General features: G+C 38.6%; 1 protein-coding gene across 2 annotated transcripts in view; it reads left to right on the top strand.

The window, feature by feature from the left end:
* Positions 1–27,231, top strand: part of DNAJC13 (DnaJ heat shock protein family (Hsp40) member C13) — a 55,399-nt gene that overhangs the window by 11,692 nt on the left and 16,476 nt on the right. The window contains exons 6-38 of one of the 2 annotated variants that reach the window (XM_056336257.1): positions 924–1,124; positions 2,221–2,427; positions 2,514–2,609; positions 2,760–2,851; positions 3,650–3,816; positions 3,916–3,995; positions 4,077–4,246; positions 4,954–5,053; positions 5,297–5,404; positions 5,963–6,118; positions 6,871–6,927; positions 8,196–8,317; positions 9,522–9,597; positions 10,619–10,714; positions 10,864–11,007; positions 12,186–12,200; positions 12,714–12,796; positions 13,923–14,076; positions 16,256–16,359; positions 16,433–16,592; positions 17,623–17,685; positions 18,005–18,106; positions 18,252–18,356; positions 18,724–18,926; positions 19,358–19,442; positions 19,921–20,075; positions 21,041–21,086; positions 21,305–21,459; positions 22,091–22,292; positions 23,057–23,172; positions 23,984–24,062; positions 24,641–24,776; positions 25,880–26,064. In XM_056336257.1, coding sequence (XP_056192232.1) covers positions 924–1,124; positions 2,221–2,427; positions 2,514–2,609; positions 2,760–2,851; positions 3,650–3,816; positions 3,916–3,995; positions 4,077–4,246; positions 4,954–5,053; positions 5,297–5,404; positions 5,963–6,118; positions 6,871–6,927; positions 8,196–8,317; positions 9,522–9,597; positions 10,619–10,714; positions 10,864–11,007; positions 12,186–12,200; positions 12,714–12,796; positions 13,923–14,076; positions 16,256–16,359; positions 16,433–16,592; positions 17,623–17,685; positions 18,005–18,106; positions 18,252–18,356; positions 18,724–18,926; positions 19,358–19,442; positions 19,921–20,075; positions 21,041–21,086; positions 21,305–21,459; positions 22,091–22,292; positions 23,057–23,172; positions 23,984–24,062; positions 24,641–24,776; positions 25,880–26,064 — 4,020 coding nt within the window. The remainder of the gene's footprint in view (positions 1–923; positions 1,125–2,220; positions 2,428–2,513; positions 2,610–2,759; positions 2,852–3,649; positions 3,817–3,915; positions 3,996–4,076; positions 4,247–4,953; positions 5,054–5,296; positions 5,405–5,962; positions 6,119–6,870; positions 6,928–8,195; positions 8,318–9,521; positions 9,598–10,618; positions 10,715–10,863; positions 11,008–12,185; positions 12,201–12,713; positions 12,797–13,922; positions 14,077–16,255; positions 16,360–16,432; positions 16,593–17,622; positions 17,686–18,004; positions 18,107–18,251; positions 18,357–18,723; positions 18,927–19,357; positions 19,443–19,920; positions 20,076–21,040; positions 21,087–21,304; positions 21,460–22,090; positions 22,293–23,056; positions 23,173–23,983; positions 24,063–24,640; positions 24,777–25,879; positions 26,065–27,231) is intronic. The other variant, XM_056336258.1, reaches the window with a different exon arrangement.

Below are 27,231 nucleotides of genomic sequence, written 5' to 3' on the forward strand. Positions count from 1 at the left end.
TTCAACAGTGGAATATTTGAGTTTTCTTCACTTGACCTGAGCCTTATGGTGGTACACTTGAATACTCTGAATGTTACTCTCAAATAAAGGGCTTTGCCTTGTGGAGCTCTTACTTGGAGAGAAGAAAGAAGAAAAACATAAGTTTTCATTATTCAATGTTTACTACTTCCAGCACTTCACTTTCTAACTAAATAGTTTTCTGTGTAGCATCTTGAACACTTGATGTGGGAATATTGTTTTCCAGGAGGATTTCTGTACGACAAATTAAAGACAAGATTGCCATTTAATGTATCTTGGTAATATGGTAACAAGCAAAGCACACAGAGCTGGACTTTATATTTGGTGTTATGTCTTCTGGTCACAGAGGATAGCACTTAATGTAACTTGAAGCATTGTATAGAATAAATCTTAATTGATCAGTCTAGTAATGTTGCTGGAATATGGGGGTCCCTTTTGCCTTGCTGTAGTTTAGAATAGATCTCTAACTTTTGGTGGTTTCATTGTCTGTATTTGTAATGGAGTATGACTGCAGGAGATGAAAAATTTGCACTGTAGTGATAGGTTTACTTTAGTTTGATTAGCTGAGTAACAGTATCTGATGCAATAGCTATTTCCTTGTCTAACCACAGCACGTGTAGTCTGAGAGTAGACAATCTGCAGTGGAAGAAACTTACTCCCTTTTGGAGTGGCTGTTTTGGGATTGCTGTTCTCACTTCAAAATGCATTGTTTAAGCGATGACTTCCTTGTCAGTTGACAGCTACTTTCCTTTGATTCATAGTGTTCTTAACATAGATAGGAGCATTAAGGAAAATGATTTAATTTTTTTGAACTTTACACCCACACTGCTTACTAGATGGGAAAAGAGCTATTGCTGTGTAGTAAAGGAGTGTGTGTAGATGTCTAAAAGTAGCTCTCTCTGCAGAGGTATAACTGCTATAAACATCACTGGAGTGATTCAAGGAAACCTGTGATTCTGGAAGTGACTCCTGGAGGTATTGACCAAATTGATCCTGCAACAAATAAAGTCCTGTGCTCCTATGACTACAGAAACATTGAAGGCTTTGTTGATATTGCTGGCTATCAGGGAGGCTTCTGTATCCTCTACGGAGGATTTAGTAGATTGGTGAGTACTAAACCAAAACGTCTTGGTATGGTGCTTAGGATGTTTAAGCTGCATGTTAAATAATGAGGATTCAGCATAATTTGAACATACAAGTATGCATGTCTTTGGAACTCAGCTGTGGAGCCTCAAGGCTTGTGGACAAGTTTTAACTAATTTCCTGTAAAAAAAGAGGTTTTAAAAACTTTTGAGAGCAATGTGTTAGGGTGTTTTTGGTTTTTTTTGCTTATTGCATGTTTAAAAACTACTGAGCATAAAATGCCTAGTTATTTATATGGGATAGTGAATAAGAAAGTAATGTGAACATGGGAGTTTCCTGACATTTCTCAAAGCTACAAAAGTGACAGGTAGTGTTGCTAATCTATTTGACTAATGGAGGGATTTTATGCAGAAATATATTGATCAATGGTGATGTTTTCTTTTTAGGCCTGTGATCTGATACTCAGCAGCTTTGCTTGGGAAATACTGTGGTGTAATGCTGGTTTCAATCTTAAAAGGGTTTCTGTGTGCTACACTGCAAGCAGCATAGTAATTCTTACAGGAATTAACTTACAGTTACCAATGTAAATACAGCTATCTCTGTCACTATGAACAAGATAGGACTGTGTTCTCTAGATCAGGGTTTCCATGTCTTACATACTGCAGCATGCTTTTCTCTTGCATAAAACTAGCAATATATAATGGATCCTCTAGATCTGTCCTAACCTTGCCTAGCCGGGCTGGATAGCAGCCCTTAGAGACAGCAGCTAGGGCTACCACTGTGGTTCCTGGCTCCTCATTCCTGCCAGGCTGTCAGGTTCTGTTGCCAGGGGTGGACAGGCAGGTCGTGCAGACCTTTAATGGCAGCAGGAGTAGCTGCTATAGATATTTTTTTTTTTCCCCGAAAGGCAAATGTGAACTAATAGTGGATCTCTTGTGTAATAATTAGCTCCTCTCTTTATACCATGCACTTATCAAAGTCACGCCCAGCTGCTGGAAGATTGGCTGCTGTTGGGTCGATTGTCTGCTGTAGGGTATATAGTGGAGGATTATTTATGGAACTGACTTCTTGAGCTATACCATATTTTTCACCTGCTTTTTTTCTTGTCAAAATTTGCAGCACCTGTTTGCATCTGAGCAGAGGGAGGAAATTATCAAAAGTGCAATAGAGCATGCTGGCAACTTCATAGGTATCTCTCTGCGGATAAGGAAAGAATCCCTAGAATTTGAGCAGTACTTGAATCTACGCTTTGGAAAATACAGCAATGATGAATCTGTAACATCTTTAGCAGAGTTTGTTGTTCAAAAAATAACACCTAGACACTTGGTAAGGGTATTGAACTAGACCTACTTGGTTCCTCTTAGGAAAGAGAGTACTTAGCACTTAACATGCCTTTTTTTTTCTTCTTTAAGGAACCTGTGAAAAGAGTACTAGCTCTTACAGAAGCTTGCTTAGTTGAGCGGGATCCAGCTACTTATAACATTGCAACTTTGAAACCTTTATGTGAGGTAAGGAGCAGCCTTTCTTTTACAGTTTCTATTGGAAGAAGTGGTACTAAGATGATAATAGTAGGCATTTGATAGTATACATAAGATGGCCTTAATTTGTAGGCTAGATAAATAACTCCACTTTGTGTGACCCTTATTTCTTACTTTTAGGTATTTGCAATAGTATGCGACTATGAAAATCCTCAGCTTTTTACCATTGAATTTATCAAAGGACAAATTCGGAAATACTCTTCAACAGAAAGGTAACTGGAGCTCCTGTGGGTTATAAATTCAGATGGAAGTTGGCATTGTAGTACTTCTGTTTTCTCAGCTTCCATAAACTCTGACCCTTGTAAGTGTTAACTCAAAGCCTTGCTATTCTAGTGGTCTGCTACTTAAAAATCAAGATTTGTAGGGATCTAAATCTCTTCGATTTACCTTCATCCCAACTTAAGGAAATCCATCCAGAAGTTTTCTGATGAATATGTAAGGGTGTTGAACAGTTAGATGCAGCCCGTTTCTCCTAAGCAGTGTTGTTCTGTGTATGTTGAACTTGGTTAAGCAGTATATCTGACACAAGGAAAGAAAGCACAATGTAGGTGATACAGAAATGTGAAGGCTGTAAATCCTTTGAGCTGTGCTGTCTGCTTGGGATAGCCTTAGTTGATTCTATTTAAAACAACCAACTGAATAGTCCCTGAGTGCACTTGCAGTTGTAACATAGTCTAATCCTGCCAAGTGAGGTTTTGCAGAAGGCAGAGGGATGAAGTGGCTTGCAACATTTGTAACTCATTAACAGATAATCTAGAGTTGATCCCTTTAGTGGAAGGCTGCAGCTGGCTATACTGGGTGTAAGGCAGCTCTAGTCTTACAGTGACTAAAGGAATGCTTGAAAGTTAATGATTTCTTCCAGAGGTGTAGCTATTTGCACTAGTGTTGGTAAGAGATTCAAAGCATTGCTGTCTTTCGTTCTATATTTGAATTTTTTTTTGCCTGTTTTTCTTACCTTGATTCTCTGGCATTGCTTTAAATTGTATTTATATTTCCTTCTCCCAACCTAGAGATTCTCTCCTGGCTAGCTTGTTAGATGGAGTGAGAGCTTCTGGTAATAGAGATGTTTGTGTGAAAATGACCTCCACACACAAAGGCCAGCGCTGGGGATTACTTAGTATGCCTGTAGATGAAGAAGTAGAGAGCCTTCATCTGAGGTTTTTGGCTGCTCCTCCAAGTAAGCTAACGCATATTACCTGGTTTTATAGTACTCTTTAAAGCATCCAGATATTTAGTCAGGTACTGTGCACTTAACTTCTATTATGTCTTCTTCCAGATGGTAACTTTGCAGATGCTGTGTTCAGGTTCAATGCTAACATTTCATACAGCGGGGTACTACATGCAGTTACACAAGATGTAAGAATAAGTCCTGTGTCCATCCTCTTAAGATGTTGTTAATCCATAAAGGTATTAATAATTGTTATTTCTTAACCCCAGGGTCTGTTCTCAGAAAACAAGGAGAAACTAATTAATAATGCCATAACAGCATTGCTTTCACAAGAGGGAGATATTGCAGCATCTAATGCAGAGCTTGAAAGCCAATTCCAAGCAGTAAGACGACTAGTGGCTTCAAAAGCGGGCTTCCTTGCCTTTACTCAGCTTCCAAAGTAAGTGAGAAGTCTCTTCAAGCTTGGAAGTAGTAGGTGAAAACAACTCTTACGCTTTTGATGTCTTATTTTTAAAACTGAGAGTTGGGAGTTAAGCCTCACTTTTGAAAAAGCCTAGAAGAATCTGTACATGTTTGTTTGCTTCTAGTAGTATGAGGCTGTCATCAGGCTTTAACACAAGTTGAAAATCCCAAATGATCATTAGTATGTAAAGCTATCCTTTGCTGCATACTCTCTGCCTTGAGTCAAAAATGGTTTAATGTTTTTCCTAGTGGAAAAACTTCTAAAATGCACCTTCATCTGTCCTTGAAGTAGGTGGTTCTTCATTCTTAAAGAATGTTGATGCCATTACTATCTTGAGTTCAATGCAAGATAAAACGTGATGTTAGGAAGCAGACTTGTACTCCTACAGTAAGTACAGGCTACTTGGAGTTTGTGTCTTAACTGGACGACATAAGAAAGCAGAAAAATTGCTCACTATCACATAACTACAGAAATATCTTTGTTTTGGTGAGCATGCTCTGTGCACGTTGTTAACAGTGAAGTCAATATTAGTGTTTTCCTACCAAGGAATCTCATATATATGTAGATGTCAAGGTCCTGGCTTGCCAAATGCAGTGGGAGCAGGTCAGTTTTGGTCTTGGTTGGACTTTTATCTTAAAACTAAGATTTCTGTTTCCTCTAATTTTTTCCTTTCCTTTCAAAAGATTTCGAGAACGATTAGGAGTGAAGGTTGTGAAAGCCCTCAAAAGGAACAATGATGGAGTAACTCATGCCTCTATTGACATGCTTTGTGCTCTTATGTGTGTAAGTATTAAATTGCAGATTCTGCAACTTTGGGATGAACTTCAATCTACTGAAAGATGTAGAAGCAGGGACTGTCTTTCAACTTGCAGTGTGCTCAGACATGAAATAACCTATGGTACAGTGATTTCCTACTGAATTTTAAGTAGGATGTGCTTTTTATGGGTTCAGAGCGTGGCTTTTGGACTACGGCTGTTATGAGCTCAGGGTTGAAATGTGACTACATACTGAATACTTTTTTTACAGCCCATGCATGATGACTATGACTTGAGGCAGGAGCAGCTGAACAAAGCTTCCCTTCTTTCTTCAAAGAAGTTTCTAGAAAACCTCCTGGAGAAATTCAATTCCCATGTGGTAAGTCAAATTTTGAAAACAGCTTCAAGTGCTTTTCCAAATTGCTATGGAAACACTGCTGTCATACTTGGATATATCATTGAATGTATTTGTACCTGTAATTGAAGTGCAGAAAATAGAGCTGTGTCTGGCACTGAGGTTTGTTCTAAACACCTTTGGATCTTGACAGGTTAGAATGTAGCTGTCTATGCTGCAGAACGTGTCATGCAACAAAAGTTGTCATGTTTAACATGGAAACCGGGTCCTTTTAGCCAAAAGGATAGTGTAAACTGGTACTTAGGGGATTAAAACCAGAAAAAGTAATTTGCAGCACACTGATATATGAGGTCTCCAATATATATAGTCTCCAATATGCTCTAGGAGCCAGTACTTTACCAGAGTATTGCCATACTCAGAGTAATGGCATATTGTAAACTTGTAATTTTTCTTTGCAGAGTATTTTGTGGTATTACAGGGAAGAGCACCTTCAGCATCATGAGTACTGAATAAAACTTACATGAATACTGTTGGGCAGGAGAGAACACTATCTGTATTACATACCTGTCTTCCTAATTTCAGGATCATGGGACAGGTGCCCTAGTAATTAGTTCGCTTCTGGACTTCCTGACATTTGCCCTATGTGCTCCATATAGTGAGACTACTGAGGGGCAGCAGTTTGACATGTTGTTGGAAATGGTGGCATCTAATGGAAGAACGCTATTTAAGCTCTTTCAGGTAAGATTTCATAATTTGTTATTATTCTTAGAGGCCTTAGGTAGTCAGCGAGCATGAACTTGCTTGTTCTCCTGAATGACAAATTTGTCTACTGTTCAGCTGGTTAATGTGTGTAAACCTTTTCTACCTTGGTCAGTTTTTTAGTGACCTGTTGCCTTATCTTCATATATCAGATTGAGGTGGTTATTCTATAGTGAATGATATGCCAAATTGTAGAATAGACTGCCTAAGACTTGTTCCTAGAAACATTTTAAAGTACCAGTTAAATATTAAGCTAGATTGAGCAGATGCACAGATTTTTCTCTCATTGGGAGCATTTGCCGCCTTTTAATTTCTTTCACAGTAAATGAGAGTTGAAAGGGTTGCAAAACAAGAGTAACATCCTCTTCATTAGTAAACCTGTAAGAGTTCTAGGATTTTTAGCTAAAATGCAAATGCTAATTTTCTCTAAAAACGGTAAGCTCCTTGTTCCGAATCAGCTTGTCAGTTTTCCCAGCATTATACCAGCTTCTTTGGTATATACTGCTGTTCAGTGCCAAGAAGTCGATCTGATAGTCGCATGAGAGATTCTTGTTGATAGGCATACTGTAGGAGCTCTTCCTGGTGCTAGCTTTCACAAAACTGGAATACTAACCTTTTGCCCAAAACTGGAGGTAGAACAGCTGTGTAAATGCATTAAGGAAACTGAATCACAGATGATCTAATCCTCAGATTTTGCACTTGGGTAACTATTTGTCAATGTTCTATTTTAGCACCCTTCCATGGCAATTGTCAAAGGAGCAGGTTTAGTAATGAAGGCAATAATAGAGGTGAGACTTTATCAGTGTTATCTGGGCTAGCCTATTAAAATATGTATTGTCTATTTCAGACCTGCAGTTACTTACCAGAAGTTGTTTGTTATATTAGCTTCTTGCAGGGGGTTGGGGGGAGGAACAGAACACTGGCTTAATTGTGTGTGGTTTAATACAGCAATTTGCTTTATCTTCCACTTGGGGGTTTGGAAGGCATGTGAGTTGGGACATTAGGTAGTGTGTGTTTTCATACTGCAGTCAAGAGGTGGCTGTTGGTGTTGTATGTAGCTCAGTCACATGCTTCAGAGCCACCAGACTTCTCCTGCATGTTAAAGAGGGTCTCTTGAGGAGAGGCCGTATTTCCTGGGATGCATTGCCAGACAGAATGGGACTGGAATTAACAGGTAGTACAGTCCCAGAGCAGACGAGTGATGTCAGTGCCTGTTCTTGCTCTTTCTGCTTCAGCAAAGGATGATTTGGCTTTGTTAGTTTTCATACCACACGATCTATGGGCTAAGTCCATACTACTTAAGGGCTGCTCATGATTGTTGCAGGGTGACCTTGCTAACTGACTCTTGACACTTCCTGTGTTGAAATTCAGGGCTTAACTTAGTGCCTCATTGTGTATCACAATGGCTCATGCATTTGAAATGCATCTAGTACTTTCTTGGAATGGAAGTGAATGAACACTTGAAATAGAGGTATCATAAATCTTCAAGTTTCCATTGATATAACTGATAATGTTAGCTAAAAGTTTCTATGCTGTTTAACACCTGTCACTTGAACTATGGTGGGCCATGGGCAAGTAAAAACGCAGGGAAAGCTTTTTCTTAATTACTTATTGCAACTAATGTATCTCAACTGAGTGACAATCTTATCCATGTGGCTGTTTAAACAGTTATTCTTAAATGGTTACACTTGACAAGCAACAAGCAGTTACTTGTGGCTGTCGTTCTCTGCAATTGCAAATTAGGGTTAAACAGTATAGAAGTGGTACTTGTAAATGTACAACCAACCTCCTGATCTGTGATGAGAGGCTTACGTCTTATCCTGTCCAATTACTGTCCTCAGATATAACTACAGATTGTCAGGTCTGTGGCTTTACTACAACTTTGATCAGTTGCTGTTCAGAACTGGCACTTAAAGCGTGTCATACTATAGTGTCTGGCTTTTGGATATTAGCTGATATAACTGATAGTCAGGAAGGCCTTGGAACTGTAGGCTTAAGGTAAAAGCAGCTTAACTAAGATTCTTTCTTTAGTAATCATCTTGCCCTGTTTCCAAAGGAAGGAGACAAAGAGATTGCTACCAAAATGCAAGATCTTGCCCTCAGTGAAGGTGCCTTACCTCGTCATTTGCACACTGCTATGTTTACAATAAGCACAGATCAGAGGATGCTTACAAATAGGTATGTCTGTGTCACTTGCTATATCATGTTTAAAAAGTCTTAAGTAATGGCCTAGCTAATGTTAGAAACATCAGGAGATCAGGGAAGAAATCCTGAAGTTCTTCAGGAAAATACTTTTTTCAGCAGCTGGTATGTTTAAGGAGAGCAAGCTTCAGCTGAGACTGCAGCCACTTAATAAATGTTTGATTTTTTTTTTTTAAATTACTTTTTTCCAGAATGGGACATGGGTTGGTTATTCGTTAAAGGCTCAAGTTTAGTTTTTTATTCTTGTCTGAAAACATTCAGGGAAAGAAAAGGCAAGTAGAATGTCTGGAACGTGTATAAAGGTTTAACTTGTATTTTACAACTGTATAAATCCTGGTTTGCACACCTTTGGCATCTTGCATGCACTTAGACTCATTCAACCTGCCAGAGAGAAGTCTCCTCGTGCAGAAATCATTCCCTGAATTTAGCAGTCTGTAAAACTTGCGTTTTGGTAGCGGGCCTGAGGGTATACTGGGGAGGATGAGTGATAATTCAATTATTTCCACTGAAATACAAGATTATAGAAGGTCTGGGTGCATGTTCCTGAAGTGCCTAAAGAGTTGCAAAGCAATGTAGTGGCAAATGGAACTTGTTGCCTCTGTCGTCCAAGGGGGAGCTAGTGTGAAGCCTTCTGTCATACTAGTTCTGTTTGGAGCTACTACTTATGAGCTGTTTGTAAGCAATGCTTCAGTTCAGTGTAGTAGAACTGTAGTGACAAATTCTGGCAAAAAATGTCAGTTGGTGTAGAAGGCAGGCTCCCAAAGAGGTTTTCATGGCCAATAATGGGTGTTAAGAGCTTCAAGTAGGGCAGTTAACAGTTCTTGATGGCTTCTAGACCCTTTAACCTTAACTTAAGATTCACTGGATAAACTTTCATTTGATTATTTGATGATTATTTTCTGCTCTATTGCTCAAGTGTTCTTTTGAGGTCTAGATCAAAAAGCATGTACTGCTACTGTTCCACTAACTTCACTGGAACTTCCTAAGGGCAACACTGTAAAGCATGCTAAGCATATACTTGAACTGGAACAACATAATGCTTTTTGCTCTTACTCACTCAAGAGCATGAAGCTCTTGCTCATCTTCATTTCACCAGCATGGTAAGGGTGTCAGTTTAGTGGTTTAACAAGCTGTTTAAAATACTAACCTGCAGTTTATTGATTTCAATGGCTTTTTTCAGGCAGTTAAGTAGACATTTGGTTGGCCTCTGGACAGCTGAGAACAAAACTGCTATGAATTTGTTGAAACGTATTTTGGTGAGTAAAAATGTGATACAGAGTAGGGAAAGAATAAAATTGGAGAGCCTGCAGTACTGGGAAACTTGGGGTAGTCTATATAGTAACACTAACCCCTTTTCCATCCAAGGGGGAAGGCTAGCCTGGAAAATCACCAGGTTGGCATCTGCTGTTTAAAGGATGCTGATGGCTAGTAGAAAACATCTTGAATTCTTAAAGTACTCTGTTACTTTCCTGCTACTTTGAAAAATAGTGTACGACACAAAACTTAAAAATAAGGTGTCTGATTGCTTTTTTTTGTTAAAAGGAAAAAAATGTGGGAGACATAATAAACATGATTTTTTACTGGCACTAAGCATTAGAAACTTAAGGCCACAGTTCTGTCTCCACTTCCATGCTTGTCCAACTGCTTATATTGTAGTTAAATTTATATATTGGCTGATAGTTCTTATGTTCTTTCACCCTTACAGCCTCCTGAAAGATTCTTGCTTAAGTTACTTGAGTGAAACTAGCTCAGATAGTGTTGTAAGGATTTGTTAAATCTGGAGAAATACCAACTTTTACATTAAAAATGGTAGTTCACTTTTAGCAGAGCGAACTGGCCTGATATTGGTTACTATCTTCTGGAAGGCTTAGTAAAATGAAACTATCTCATCTCTAATGTCACATGCAACATTCGGTCCATATCAGATATGGACAGATTCTAGTACTACAGTATTCATCCCTCTCAATGTTGTTGTGGGATCAACTCTTCTCCCTGCAGTCCTTAGCTTCATTAAGTACTCCTTTAAGAAATGGGATATAGGCAAGAGCTCTGCTGTATGGAAGCTAATCATGTACCTCTGTTGAAGGGTTCTTTCGAGTATGGTGACATTTCACAGATAAAAGCAAAAAGCTGCGGTGGCTTTATATACTTGCTTTAGAGTAGAATATAAATTCTTTTTTGAAATCGCTAATTTAAAGAAATGAACTTGTTATGTAATATGATGTTTTCTGTTCAATTAACCACATGTGTGTTTACGCTGGTTTTAAATGTTTCTAGCCACCAGGTTTGCTGGCATACCTTGACAGTGCTGATCCTGTTCCTGAAAAAGATGCTGATAGGATGCATGTTAGAGATAACTTAAAAATTGCAAGTGTGAGTAAATGCCGCTGTCTTACCTCTTCCATTGTACAGATGCACAGTTTTAGTGACTTTTCTAAAAACAGATACTTAACTGTTGCATTGACCTGCATCCAACATGATAGACCTGCAACTGCAAATAACTGATAAGATCTGTTCTGCAGGATCAGTATGGCAAGTTTAATAAAGTACCGGAGTGGCAGAGACTGGCTGGAAAAGCTGCAAAGGAAGTTGAGAAATTTGCCAAAGAGAAGGTGGATCTAGTCTTGATGCACTGGAGAGACAGAATGGGCATAGCTCAAAAAGAGGTAAAAGTATTTGGAACTTTGTTACAGCAACTTGACTAAGTGTAGAGAGGAACACCTACAAGTCCCATGAAATCAGAGGCAAGTTTGACAATAATAAAGTGTAGAAATGTGAAAAACTTCATAGTTCTGCTTCCTTTTCGCAAACTCTCTACCTCTTACCACTCTTCATCTTGAGTTAGAAATGAATTCCAGGGAGGATGTAAAGCAGGCAAATGGATTCCTTCAGTATATGCATTAACCTTTTGCTTGTTCTTGGTTTAGCCAACCTTATCAAACTGGACTGCAGCTTATGTGTATTTCTTCCAAGATAATTATACAGGAGAATAGTAAATTCCTTGAAATGTGGCAAAACCAGTTTTTAAACTACATCTGGAAGAAACTATGAATGCTCTTTGCATCCAAAATTACGTACTTTGTGCTAGCTCGATTTTTAGCTATGGAACGTGCTTGAAGAAGCTTAGTATTACCTTTAATATAGGTCTCTCAGTACTTAAATTGCAACATAAGACTATACATGAAACCACGGTTAAGACAGGAGTGATAAGTGACTGGTTTGATCTGATATTATAATAGGATAGCCCAAGCACTGCTTGAGTTCTTACTGTTGGTCTCCTTTTTCTTCTGATTTTATTGTTGTGTTCAGTTTGACAAACTTTTTGCATTATGAGCTGTTTACCTTCAGGCTTAGTCAGGAGACTAAAAGTTGTTTTGTGTGTTCTGGAAATGAAACTATTATATATGCAAGGAAGGATGAAAAGAGCAATGCAAGGGTGTTGGAAATGTCTGTCTTTGTGCTTGATCTGATGTAGCAATAAGCTTTAATTTAAGGAAACGTGAACTTGGTAAAATCTAGCTCAAGTTTGTAGCCTGTGGTGCAGGATATTGACAGGTAGTATTTCTGGAATAACAATGAACTAGGTTCAAAACAAAATATTAATGGAGAAATGGAGAAAACGGTGGAAGAGCAGATTGCACTTTAAATATCTTGTCTAAATACTGAGTTTAAACAATCATTTTTCTGTCTGGAGTTCTGAGCTGTTTAATTTCAGAGTAAATGTATGCAAGTGTAGCTTGGAAAAAATAGTAGCAAGTTTGGTATTAACACTTTGAATTACTTCAGTGGCTGTGGCTTGTTAAACGTACCTTTTCTTTTTCTTCCAACTCTCAATCACAATCAGGACAGAAACAATATGGTGAGTCTGTATTCTCTGCCACTTGTGTGCATTATGTTGCTTAGACTTCTGCTTGCATGTGGTACCTTATGTAGAGTATAACACTGATTTTCATGCTTGATCATACTAGGGAACCTTTCGGTGGCCAAGTCAGGTTTGTGACTAATTTCTGCGACTTGATCTATGGCTAGTTCCTTTCAAGAGCAAAGCATTCTTGTTTTGTGGGATTCCCCTCTTCCATCAGCTTTGGAGCTGATGAGTGCTTATGGTATTGGGAACTAAGTTTTCCTCAGGGATAACTTGCTTCTAAATTAATGACTTGTTAAACAGCTGAAAGTTTCTCTGGCATGATTTAACTTGGCATAAATAACACTTGTGAAAGTGTATTGCTACTACTTGCTAGAAGGGAGACCACCTTAATGAGGCTTAACTTAGTGTGGCTTTTGAAGCAGTAAAAAGCTCCAGCTTTTTATTTTAAAAGGGGAAAATGGGGAATATGTTTCTACTGTCTTCCTAAATTCGGCTCTTTTGCAGAACATTATTCAAAAGCCAGTGATATTAAGGAAACGACGCCAAAGGATAAAAATAGAAGCAAACTGGGATCTCTTCTATTACAGGTAAAATATTAAGATTAATGTGGTTGATGGGGTTATGATTTTTGTTAGTATCTTCTGAGTTGCTGTGGCTTGATTCCAATTTCTGCCTGCCTTGAAACAATGCAAGTGCTTCATAATAGGAACTTGGGAAAAAATAAATCCTAAGGTGTTCTTAAGGATTTAGCTTGTGTTTAGGAAAGGGGGGGGATTTGGAAATTTTCTCAAATGTTATCAAAATACATCCTTTTTTCCCTTGACTCAAAAGGAAGAGTGAATAAGAAACTACAGGTGCAGATCTGCATGATGTTGGAGGCTAAGCAAAGTAGCACTGAAAATTATTGTAGTGTGTTGGTGCATCAACCTGTAAGCTACTAAATGCAGCTGGCTTGCCTGTGAGTTCTTACAACTGTCAAAGTTTACAACTTACAACTGTAAGTTTCCATTTGAAAAAAGTTACTATCGCTTTACTTTGGTTAGGTGTCTTAAGGTAAATGGACTAATTAAAGCTTGACTATTCAACAAACTCTGAAAGGAAGCTTGAGGAAATTCCTTGAACTTCAGCTGTTCGATTTGGTGCTTAACGTTTCTAAAGGTCAAATACAGTCCATTCTGCACAAGTGTTGTAAGAAAGGAAGACTTGCACGTTCCTAAACTTCCAGTATTAAAGTGCTGCTCTCAGCCACTCTGTGGATCCAAAGGCTGTTTTGTAACTTCTACTGAAGATTGTCCACTGGCTGTCTTGTGACACTTGAGATGTCAAATTCTATTTTTTCCTGTATGAACTACTTTTTTTGTTGAAAGCATACGCATGGTATGGGCCTGTCTGCTGCCCTGGGTTATTGTGCCCTTGAGGCCCTTACTGGCAGATATAACAAATAGCTTGCATGTCTCCTGGTCATAAACTGTATGCAGATAACAAATTGAGCTAAAAGGGATGACAACAGGCATACTTTAATCTAGGCTGACCTCCATGGCTGGAAATACTATACAAGTGAACAACCATAATTACGTAACAAACTAGAGACCACTACTCAGTGCCTTCTAATAAAGGTCCACTAATGAGAATATTCTGTAGCTTGCCAGCTGAGTCTTGTCTGCCTTTCAGAAAATGTTTTGAGGGGTTTAAGCTATGTAACTCCCTTCTTAGATTTCTTCAGGATCATGCTAGATCGAACTTGATTTGGAACTTCAAAACACGGGAAGAACTGAGAGATACTCTTGAGTCTGAGATGAGAGCATTTAATATCGACAGAGAACTTGGTAGTGCTAATGTTATCTCATGGAACCATCAGGAGTTTGAGGTAAATGACCCACTGTAGGAAAAACTGCATATGTAAAATGTCTAGTTCAAATGTCACTTTTCTGTCCCTTAACTACATGAGTGAATCTTGTGTTGACAATAATGGACTGCAAGCTAGGGTTCTTTAGGGAACAAACTGCTAAAGCTTGAGGCTGTGAACAGGTACTGTTGTCCAGTGTCACTCTGCAAAACTGAACTCTCTTCAGCTGACATGACACTGTGGAAATTAAACATTGATCAGAACCCTTGATACATTCTTTGTATTAAGATAAAAAGAGAAGTTGGGTTTACGTTGTTGTCAGGGTAAGTCATACTTGTTCTTGAATTGTGTTTTATGAGACTTGTTTTTGTTAGTTCCACAAGTCACTTCCCGATAACAAGTTCATTGTCTTTATTTCCGTCATGTCTCAGTGATCATAAGGCTGTCAAATATTGGGTTGCCAAACCACGAATAGATTATGTGGCTAAAACAATGCTGCTCTGTAGATTACTGATTGAGGATTCTGTTTTCACATTCTAGGAACAGCAGTATCTAAAGTCAGAGTAGCCTTCCAGGCTTCTGCAAAACAATTGGTATGGTCCCAATTGGCTTTCTCAAAACAACTTGCAAGATATTTGAGTGATATGCTGATAAGAGCAGAGTACAGGAAAGGTTTATCTCCAGTATTGTTATGGTTCCACACAGTTTTAATTAATGTGTAATGCTAAAGCAAAGCAAGCCCACGCTTGAATTCAACTGTTAAGGTATTCTTAGGTGTTACTAAATGCCACCCTTGTCACAGTACAGCTTTCTAGCTGAAACTTGAGCAGAGGAATAGTAGTGAAATGAGTAAACTGCTGCTTTTGCTGAATTTTCAGTTGACTGGCAAATTGAAGAATTACAAGACATGGGGTTAATGCTTTAGGAGAAAACTACTTTATTGTAATCAGCTGTGTCTCAGCTACAGATTACTACTTACTTGATGCAGTAATTAGCTAAATTTGAGTTTGGATTAGTGTTTTTTGCACTGGCATCTATCTTTCAAAGTCGTCTTTAGGTATGGGTCAGGCCTGTACAGAACTTCTGGGCACCACAGTGTCTGCTCTGTCTCTGTACTTTAGAGATGCTAAGTGGCATGAAATCAAAAGTACAGATTTGAAACTCAGTAATGTGGGCTTCTCACCTGCACTTTGCAATGCTCTGTGACTTATACTGCTGGGATCTGTCACTAGGATTCTTGGAGTTACAGCCCAGGATACTTTGGGACTGGTTTGAGGGACCTTCTGTCATCTGGGCTTTGGGCAGCTGCTGTCTCAAAGATTTGCTTTTAAATATTTTAAACGAATACTTTATCAGGCTATGCTGTAAGTATTTGAACTATGTAGTGTGGTGACAAAGGCTTCACTGTCAGCTGTGGAACCTGTCACTTTGCCAAGTGGGATGGTAGCTTGAGATTGGTCTGAAAGTATACTGGTTAGTGGGGATATCTTTGTATTGTGTGCTGTGGTCAAATCTGTAGGTAACTTACGTGGCCTCATGACAGCGGCCTGCAAACTAGAGATAAGAAAACAAACTGTGAAGTGTGGCTTTTGTGCTGTTAGAGGTACCTCTAAATGAGTTGTTTGCCAAATGCTTAAAACCACTGGGCACTGAGGCATGCGGTTAAATCTAATGTAGTTGCTCTGAAGTTAATGATGGCTCTCATTGTGCAAATTCACTTCAGTTTCTTGGTGTGTATGTACTGATGCCTCTAGGCTTTAATTACACAGTGTAATAGCAAGTGTAACTAGTAATTAAGTCATGCTTGTGTTTCATGCTTGTAGTAACTTTGAGTGGAGTACCTTGCAATGGAATAACTACTTATTAAAGTGTGAGTCACTGAATACACCGTGTATTATCCAAGTGTAGTTTGTAAAACCAGCTGTCGTTAGAAGTAAGTTAGTTAAAGGCTGGAAGCCGAGATTTCAGAAAGATGAGAATTACTTCGTTCCGGGGACCAACAATAGTTTATGGCATGCATTTTATAGAGGTGTGTTTCTTTAACAGCAAACTTGCAGATTTCAGTCTTCCTCAAACAGTAGAAGGGGTTGCTAACCTTGCTGAGTTTATGGATGCAAGGAAGTACAGTGATGTTGTGCAAACAAGAGCTTAATGAAGGAGAAACAATATTTACTATTAAATAACTTGTTCTGTGTTACAGGTAAAATATGAGTGCCTTTCTGAGGAAATAAAAATAGGAGATTATTATCTAAGATTGCTACTAGAAGAAGATGAAACTGAAGAGAGTGGAGCAATCAAAAAATCGTGAGACATTATTAAAATCTATCTCATTCCCAAGGTTCCAGTTTTCTTCTCTAAACTCTCATCTCTTTCTTAGTTATGAATTCTTCAATGAACTCTACCATCGTTTCTTGCTTACCCCAAAAGTAAATATGAAGTGCTTATGTCTGCAAGCATTGGCAATTGTTTATGGAAGATGTCATGAAGAAATAGGACCATTTTCTGATACTAAATACATTGTTGGCATGTTAGAAAGGGTAAGAATTATTTAAAATTACTTGATATGGTAGTTAACATACTGCTAGTCCAACATCTTTAGATCCTTCTGGTTGCTGTGAAACACAGGTTTTACTTTTACATGATTGAAGCTGCAGAATAAATATTTTTCCATGCTGTCACCAAGTGTTCCTAGTATCTCCCCTTAATTAAGTTGAAGTTTTACTAAAAAAATTGCTGATCTTAAAGGTATTTCAAAGTAATGTCTAGATCTGGATTTTGTTGACCTTAACAGCTTTTTGGGTTGTACAGTAATAGTATGAAAGAACATTGTGGTATTAATCTTGTGCTTTTGAAAAATGCAGAAGTATAAAGTTTTTTTTAAGAGAACCTTGTTCCATGTCACATTATTTCAAAATACTGATTTCAAGAGCAGTAGCAACAGCCCCAGACCTAATGAAATGGTAGCCTTGGGTGGGCACATGTGATGGATTAGATTTTTGGTGGTAACTGCTTTTGCCTATTAAGTGTCTGCTAAGTTTTGTCTGACAACTGATACAGCTTGCAAAAATACATTTCCAGGCAGTCTGAAGAAGGGATTCTTCATGCACATCAATATGGGTTTTAGATATGGCTGTTGTAAGTGAAGCTGAACCCATGCAGTCTCTTGTTATTTTGCCTCCAGTCTTGATCGTCTCACCAGGGACGTATCATCAATGACGCATTCAGTCTGCTGGCTGAAAGCATTCTCTTTTTCTCTCGTATTTGTGTGAACTGGGTCACTGGGGGATTCAAACACTCACCCTTTAGAGCAATAGACTTGGCAGAAAAGTAAGTTTTAAGTGTCAGACCCAGAGCAACAAAGGGGATAGGGAGTAATGAGGGTTTTCCTTCTCAGTGGCAGAAAGCTACATTTATTAGCTGTGCATGAAACTGGACACTTAATAGTCTGCAGTTTTATCTGGGGCATGAAAAAAGTAAATGAGTCTTTACAGGGTCAACTCAGTTGACTTTTGAAGGTAACTTCTAATACACTATCAAATACTAATCTGTTCTCTTCTGCTGCAACAGTGCACTGACAGACTTGAGCGGGACAGATTGATACTGTTTCTCAACAAGCTGATCCTTAATAAGGTAAGGTGGACATGCACCCATAACAGTAGTTGATCAGTCTTTCCGCTGTATAAAATGGCTTGAACTAGTCTTTCAGGGTTAAATTGAGCAAAAATTCAAGTCTTGAGAAGGTCTTAAAAACAATGTTAGATACGGCTCTCTGGGATGTGGTGGCAGTTACTCACTGGTGAGGAAACTGAAGGAAACACGTAGATACTGTGGTGATGCTACCATTCTAGTTACTTTAGAGAATGACTTGACTTTTCTTATAGACTGTTCAGTACTTGTAATAACTTTTATCTAGAAAATGCTTGTGTTAATGCAGTTTATCCATTGACAGAAAAATGTGAAGGACCTTATGGATTCAAATGGTATTAGAATCCTTGTAGATCTGCTTACTCTGGCACATCTTCACACGAGCAGAGCTACGGTTCCTCTGCAGGTATGTAGCCTCTGTTTATTACTACAAGTGTTCCTTTGCTAAAAGGACAATTCTTAACAAAAAATATGAAACAATGTCCTTTTCACACTTCCTGTAGAAATGTTATATTTGTGATAAAGCTATTCTTATAAACATCAACTTCTAGAGCAATGTGATTGAGGCAGCACCTGACATGAAGAGGGAGAGTGAGAAAGAATGGTACTTCGGCAACGCTGACAAAGAAAGGAGTGGTCCTTACAGTTTTCAAGAGGTACCTGTCAGCTATGAACTCTCAAACTGGACAAATTGTTTTCATCCTGGTGACAGTGTGTTTAAAATACTGAGAGGGGAAAACTTTAAATGATGTCAAAGTATATTCTCAAAGTAACCCTTTAAATAAGGGTTAAACCTAGATAAGAAATTTGATATTGCGTCAAGAACCACAGCCTTTGGTAAGGCTGCCTACCCCTCCACAACTTTTTTCATGTTTCCCAACAGAATTACAAATACATCAGAATTTCATGCAACTATAGTAGTCTGCCATACAGCAGTTAAAAGCTTGTCTTGAGTGTGTATGTTTAGGAGTAAAGGTAGCTGTGAATGCTGAATCACTAAATGAATCTCTAATCTTACAATAGATGCAGGAACTATGGAACAGTGGAAAGCTGACTTCAAAAACACGTTGTTGGGCTCAAGGTATGGATGGATGGCGACCATTACAGGTTATCCCTCAGTTGAAGTGGTGCTTGTTAGCCAGTGGCCAGCCTGTGTTGAATGAGAGTGACCTTGCCACACTTGTACTCAACATGCTCATCACAATGTGTGGATATTTTCCCAGCAGGTAAACAATTTTCAGCAGAAGTGGTTAACTTTCTCTGGCAGATGCATAAATTGATAAATTCTATCTTAAAGCTTTTATTAGAAACAAAGTAGTATGTTAACAAACTGCAGTAAAGCCTTTTACATAGTATTAATTAGATCTGCAGGCAAATAGTTTGTAAATGAGACAATACTAGTATTGTGAAAAGGACTGCATGAATGCACAAGCCATGTGCATTTCTAACACTTAGTGGTATAGTCTTACGCTTGCACACAGGTTATTGTTTAGCTTAAACTGCTATAATGCATGACATCAAGTCTAACAACAAGTTTGGAAGTTAAAAATGACGACACTGGGTATGATCTCACTAGTGTGGTACTTAGTTGTTCGCTCTTGAAAGAGAAAAGGCACAAGTGTGCTTTCTGCTGTGTCACTTCTTTTTTTTTTTTTAGGGATCAAGACAATGCTATTATAAGACCTCTGCCTAGAGTGAAAAGGCTGTTGTCAGACAGTACTTGCCTTCCTCACATCACTCAGGTATGCAAGTCTTCAAAAATGTATCTAAACTAGCAAAAGTCTGACTTTACTATCTTTGAATACTGTGTGAGTACTTTGTGTGATAAACACATCAAATGACATCTGTAACAAACTGCAAACCTCTGGAAAAGCAGTTGTTTGTTTTACTGGGTGTTACAAATTTCATGGTTTTTCAGCTGATATCTCATTAATAAACACTTATGTCCTTGAAGATACTGAAAAGCCGTCTGGATGTGGTCCTTGGCAACCAGCTGTAGGGGACTCTTGTAGGGGGCTTTGACAAGGTGACCTCCAGAGGTCCCTTCCAACTCTAAACATTCTGTGATTTGAACTTCTAACTCTTGGGCTGAAGTATCCTTTAACTGAAATTCTTGTAAATTTACTGGCTTGTCCCAGTACTGGATTAGTTAAAACTTCAGTTTTGGCTAGGTAACTTGCACTACTCAAGCAGCTAATGTAAATGCTTGTTTGATTGCAGCTACTACTGACTTTTGATCCTATCCTTGTGGAAAAAGTAGCTATACTGCTGTTTCATGTCATGCAAGATAACCCTCAGTTACCTCGTTTTTATCTGAGTGGAGTGTTCTTCTTTATCATGATGTACACGGGTTCCAATGTACTTCCTATTGCAAGGTGAGTAAAAAAAAAACAACAAACAACCTAGAAGTGCCTCTTCACCAGTCATGCTTAGTACTGCTGTTCTAAATGCTCCAGGGAGTGTGGCTTGCTAGAACCAACATGAGATTGCAAGCAAATGCCCTTTACAAGAATCACCTCCACATGGTCTAGTCAGTCACTAAGAAGTGAATTGTTTATTGACCCTGGCAGGGAGGGAATGAGAGCATGTCTGGTCATACGGTTCTAACAGTACAACTAGGCATGGTTTATCATGGAAGAACAAATTGTTAGAAGCTCTAAAGAGTATTAATATAGGCTATTGATACGCTAATGTAGTTTTTGATAGTAAGCAGCTATCGAATGCTGAGAGAACATCTAATAGTCCAGTCTAGTATTGAAGCCTGAAACAGTTAAATTGGTCTGTACTGCCTGACACAGGTGCACTGCACATGCAGGTATCTATTCCAGTTCATTCCACTACTCGTCCTCTAAATTCAATAGTTCATAAAAAGCCATTGTACAATTCCAGTAAGTTTCTTGTGTAGCAAAATGCATTGGGAAATAATGGCATGTTTCCATGATGACTGTAGTGTAACGGGACTGCCCAGCAGTTAATGTAAGATCACCTTGTTTCATCCCTGCAGTGATGATCTAACTGCAGGGAGAGGTTTGTAGGGAAAGGTGGTGCGTGTCTGTTTGATTTTTAGGGTTTTTTTGTGTGGAGAAAGTAAACTTTCAGGAATAGGACTTTCAAGCTGAAACAAAGAACATAAGGCAACATTTATAACACAGGATTGCTTAACTTAAAATTCCCAAGGGTTTGATGGACTTTGTACAGAGATTCATTAATTTGATGCTTTCACTCTTTTATCTCCAAGTAAATGTATGAGACTTGCCAGGTGGTCTGTGTTGGTCTGTTTATCTTTCAAGGGTACTTTAGGTGTCAATTAAACAAAAAATAACTGCTGTTTCTCTTCTAGGTTTTTGAAATACACACATGCAAAACAAGCTTTCAAATCTGAAGAAGTGAGTAGATTGCAAAAGTAACTACCTCTGTTTCCAAATGCTTTTACAAACTGCCTGTAGTTGCTTTAACATTACTTGATGCTTGTTCTTTTTCTGAGTTCTCAGGATTTAGAATTTAAGAACCAAAGGGAAATGGGGGAGGGTTCTTTACATTTCAGGTTGGTTAGCAAGACTGAATTCAGCTTACCTTTGAGGTGACAATGTAATCTCTTCTGTAGACAAAAAGCCAAGATATAGTTCAAAGAAGTATACTTGGACATATTCTTCCTGAAGCAATGGTGTGTTATTTAGAAAACTATGAACCAGAAAAATTTTCTGAGATATTCCTTGGAGAATTTGACACTCCAGAAGCAATATGGAGCAATGAAATGAGGTAACTGTTTTCTGTCGGGGACAAATTATTCTGAACAGTGTCTCATGCTGAAGAGTTCTTGTGTTAGACATTTCTAAAGAAAACCCAAAACACCTGGATTCCATGGTTTCCATTGCTTCCCTCTTTTTGTCTTCTGTATGTTCTGCAATGTTCTGTGTTTACCTTCTGCTTGTATCAAAAATAATAGGGGTGGGGGGAGCAGAATTAGCTGCAGGAAGGGGAATATTTTCTGAACATCTGACAACATGCTTTGCATCTGCTTCTGTCATACTTAAGTTCCTTTTATGAGTGGAGACTTCACTATGTATGTAGACTGCTTTATACTTAGTCTCATTTATTAACAGTAGTTGTCTGGGAGATACACCTCTAATAGTACAATACAATTTTAGGGTCTCCCAAAAAAGAGGTGTTGAGGGAGGGCAAAATGTCACTTTACACTGTTTTTAACACACTTTAATTTCATGGCATTGAAATAGCTTTATAACAGAATAGGACTGGATCCTATTCTGAACCCCTTCTGAAATGTGGGAAACTACTAAGGGAAAATCTTTTCAGAAGAAGTCATTGAACACACTTCTGCAGTCACTGAGGACTGCTTGGCAAGCATTAAACCAAACTTTGTAACTTTTAGGCGTCTTATGATAGAGAAGATTGCTGCTCATCTTGCTGACTTCACCCCTCGTCTTCAAAGCAATACAAGAGCACTCTACCAATACTGTCCTATCCCAGTTATCAACTATCCACAACTGGAAAATGAACTGTTCTGTAATATTTATTATCTCAAGCATCTTTGTGATACACTCAGATTTCCAGACTGGCCAATTAAAGATCCAGTAAGTAAGAAGTATTTTAGGATTCGTTTAGTTCTTGATTTTTTCAGAGTGGAATTTGTAACAAAAATTAAGGAAATCAAATGCTAGGTTGTTTTAAATAACTGATTGATCTTGACTTTCAGTTCATAAGTGCAAATATGTTAAACAGTTCTTTATCTTGAAGCAAAACAGTCTTCATGCCAAATAGCAACATGTTAAGCATATCCTCCTTGTGGCAGCTACTAAAATAGAAAAGTAAAGCATCCAAGAAACTTCAGATAGTGTTTCAATGAACCTCACGTGGTGGTGGGGTGGGGGTGAGAAGTGATCACTTGTAGGTTCTCGTTTGTCCATGCTGGACAAGAAACTGAGCTAACTTGGTATCAGTGTGTGAACTGGTGAATCCTTTCAGTACAAGTCTATGATCTAGATCTGTCTAAGCAGCTTTACTTATTCATGTAGCTCTATTGCAGTTTATGTAGTATTGAGATGTGAGGCAGGTGTAATTTAAAGTGATTTTCCCCTCTTTTAACATGACTCTTACATAGACATTTTAACCTTAAAGTGCTCCTTAACTTGAATAAAATACAGTGCTGCAGTGAAACAAAGTCTTAATTGCTTCCTGACTGCAGGGGGAACCATAATTACTGAAGTGGGTAGGTCTAGGTCTTTGAACTTAGGGTATCGGATGATAAAGATTCATTAATAAAGCATCACTTTTTTAAAGATGATGACGTGTACTGGTGTCAGTATAAATGAAACACTAATGAATTGTAATTACGTAGGTTAAACTGCTGAAAGATACGCTAGAAGCTTGGAAGAAGGAGGTAGAAAAGAAACCACCTACCATGTCAATAGATGATGCTTATGAAGTCCTTAACCTTCCCAAAGGACAAGGCCAGTAAGTTGTTTTCAGTATTTTAAGTTGTAGAATTACTTACATAAACTCCATACACTGAGCAAACTGCGGTTTCTTATGATAGTACTTGCAGCCAATTAGTGGTACCAGTTCAGTGCACCTACTTCTCTTGCAGTGGAGGATTGCTTTATCTAAAAAGAAACTAAGTTTGAAAACCCAACTCCAGTGTTTGAGAGAATAGTTGTCAAGGGTTCAGATAAACTGAAACTGGGGAGAAAATGTTCTGAGCTTCAAAGTATTCACTAGGTAGTTTTACAGGATAAACAGACCCATAGTGAGCAAAGAGCATGGCAGAAATTGACTGTATTCAAAGCAGAACTTGGTTTCTCTAATCATCCTTCTTACCCCTGCCAAATATTGTCCTATTTCTTGGTGATAATATCCTTAGGATTTTTTACCTTCTATCTCACCACTGGTTTCTGACTTCAGGCCTGTAGAGGAGAACTAACAGCACTTTGTATTCATCCTTCAAGAACAGTGCACTTGCTACAAATCACAAACTACTACTTTTACCACTTACAGCTTATTTAGGGTCTTCATTTTGAAGATTCAGGGACTTTGTGCACCTTCTGGTTAGTATATTCAGTACTAAAATGCTTTGAATTTCTAAAATTTCTGTTCTGTGGCCACATGATTACCCCTGTTCAGTGTCAGTTGATAAAGCAGAATTTTCAAATTGAAATATGAGCGCTATGTAGTTTTCACTTCATTGCAGTTACTACTAGTACTGCTGTCAGAATTCAGGCTTATTCTTAGGTTGTTACTCAATGTAATGGGACTTGTTTTCTCATAGGCATGATGAAAGCAAGATCAGGAAAGCTTATTTCAGGCTGGCGCAAAAATATCACCCAGACAAGAATCCAGAAGGCAGGGTATGTACAACACAAATTTATGGTGTTAAAGGTGGGGACAAGTTCAGCTGTTATGTGTACTAGAAATTCTGAAATGCCCACTTAATTTTCTTTCTTCCTTTTAAAAGCGATGCCCTAGATGAATACTAGAATACAGATTAATACTATGAGTGATTTAACTGATGTTAGTCAAGGAATATTAGGATTCCTACAGTAAACTGATGTAATCGGGTCATACCCACATGTTGGAAAGTGTCTGGTTTGGAGTTAACACAGGACCTAAATAAGCTAATTACTCCCTTTCAGAAACAGACTGCATCCTCTACACACTCTTACAGTCAATTAAACTGTACTTACTACTTTTGTCATAGTGGAATTGACATAGTTTTAGGCTCTTGCCTATGGCAGAGTTTAGGAGACAAAATTGATCTGTGAGTCAGTGTTGAGATATTTTCTGAAGTGTAATAAGACAATAAAACTAGTGTTGTGGCTAATAACCTGGAATGTTTTACTTTACCTGTGTCTAAACTGATGCTACAGACTTGTAGTAATTTAGGGGGTTCTTAGCAATTTTTAAGATTATTCTTCTTTATTTGCAGGATATGTTTGAAAAAGTTAATAAAGCATATGAGTTTCTATGCACAAAGTCTGCCAAGGTGATAGATGGGCCAGATCCAGAAAACATAATTTTGATCTTGAAAACTCAAAGCATCCTCTTCAACAGGCATAAGGAAGGTAAGCATGCTGTCTCAGAATGTTCATTTCTTTAGTGGTTATTGCAGTTGGTTTTAATCTCCCCTGCTCTTCAGTCTGTGTTCTGTTTATCTGATTTCTGGCTTGCCACAGCATTATGTAGCTATAGTAAAGGACTTCAAAATAGGACTTTTTCTCCTGTGAAATAAATCTACAGTAAAACTTAATTCAAGAAAGCACAAATAGCTTTTTGAAATTCTCTGCTCCAAAACTACTCAGTTTGAATCTTCCTCTGTATATACCTTAGACTTACAGTTCTATCTATGTAGAAAAGTCCCCACTAGTATTCAGTTACCTAGATGGCAGATCCTGGGTATAAATTGTCTCACTTTTAATAGCCACAAGTGTAATCTTGCAGAAATTGACTAGTGTTCATCCTCTGGTGAGTAGGCTGCAACACTAGCTGTTTCGCAGCCCAACTAGGAAAGAGGGGTAGCTAGAATACCCTAACCCTTGGCTCTACCTACAGTCTCTGGCTGGCCGTTGCCGGCATGCCCATGTCTTGCAGAGTCAGTGTTCTGCTACTTAAGTGTTACATTAAAATGGTAAATTAAGAACCTTGTATGCATTCATAGCTCTGTCAGTTGTATGGAGGCAGTGACTACATCAGTGTGGAGTAGGTCAGCTCTGTACTGCAAGATGAAATTGTTCTTTAGTACTGCTGACCCCTAAAGGAATGAAAAATATAATTGTTTAAAATAGATTGCCATGTCAAACTGGAAAAGTTATTATAGGCTTATTGTTAGACAGCTTTGCCCGTCCGAGGCTAGGATTGTAGTTGTGTTTCTCAGAAGATAGACAAGCATCATTTGGAAGACTCTTGAGCCTTGCTGAGCTGGAGATAAATCTTTTTAATCTTAAATGAGTTCTTTCTATCAAGCTCTGTTAGCTTCTAGCATGAATGGTCTTACGTAAAAAGGCGTCAGATTGCATGGACTGCTCTAGTCTTGCTCCAATTTTCCTGGGCATTGGCTTGCTTTGACACTTAGTCCTTGCATATCTGATACATCTTCAACTCATAAGTGTGCCATGGTTTAAATTGCTTAGACACTGCATATATGTAAACTTTGACTTTTTTCTTTCAGAGTTGAAACCTTACAAGTATGCAGGCTATCCTATGCTGATAAAGACTATTACCATTGAAACATCAGATGATCTTTTGTTTTCCAAAGAATCTCCTCTGTTGCCTGCTGCAACGGAACTTGCTTTCCATACTGTCAACTGCTCAGCATTAAATGCAGAGGAACTGAGAAGAGAAAATGGAATTGAGGTAAATGGGAAGAAATTTAGTGAAATTATTTACTTTTAATTTTCCACAGCTAAAAATCCTATATCATCAATGCATAGGATATCAGATGCAATTGACAATTGCTTTTAGCCTTGTTGAGACACTTGTCCATTCTTAATGTCTCTTGATGCAGCAGAAGCCTCCTGCAGAGGATCCCTCTCTCTGGACCTTGGTTTGTCTGTTGAACTGTGAATAAGGAAACTACATATGATGTTTCTCTACTTCTTTACAAAACTTTGAGAGCTTTTGCATTCTGTATGTGAAAAAATAGATGAAGGTGAACAAGTCACTTGCGCAATGAAAAGCCTTTCTGTTTGTATTAGAATCAGTCATTTAAGTTGGAAAAGACCTTTAAGATAAGAGTCCAACCATTAATGTAAGACTGCCAAATCCCACTAAACCATGTCCCTAAGTGCTGCATCTACACATTTTTTAAACACCTCCAGAGATGGTGATTCTACTGCCTCCCTAGGCAACCTGTTCCAATGCATGATTCCCCTTTCTGTGAAGATTTTTTCCTAATATCCAATCTAAACCTCCCTTGGTGCAACTTCAGGCCATTCCCTCTTGTCCTGTTGCTTGTTACTTGACAGAAGAGACTGGCACTCATTTTGCTGTAGCCTCCTTTCAGGTAGTAGTACACAGTGATGAGGTCCCTCCTAAGCTGCCACCTCTCCAGGCTAAACAACGCCAGTTTACGCAGCCACATCTCATCAGACTTGTGCTCCAGACCCTTCACCAGCTCTGTTGCCCTTCTCTGGGAACACTCTAGCACATTTGTGTCCCCCTTATAGTGAGGGACCCAAAACTGGACATAATATTTGAGGTGCAGCCTCACCAGTGCCAAGTGCAGGGACACAGTCATTTCCCTTGTCCTGCTAGCCATGCTGTTTTGGATACAAGCCAGGATATTGTTGCCCTTGGCTACCTGGGCACACTGCTGGCTAATGTTCAGATGGCTGTTGACCAGCCCCCCTGGGTCCTTTTCTGCCAGGCAGCTTTTCCCCACCACTCTTTACCGAGCCTGTAGCATTGCGTGGGGTGATTGTGACCCAAGTGCAGGACCTGGCACTTCTTGTTGAACCTCATACAATTGGTCTCGGACCATCAATCCAGCCTGTCCAGATCCCTCTACAGAGCCTTCCTACC

This window comes from Falco biarmicus, chromosome 4 (assembly GCF_023638135.1).
Source record: "Falco biarmicus isolate bFalBia1 chromosome 4, bFalBia1.pri, whole genome shotgun sequence".
NCBI classification, from domain to species: domain Eukaryota; kingdom Metazoa; phylum Chordata; class Aves; order Falconiformes; family Falconidae; genus Falco; species Falco biarmicus.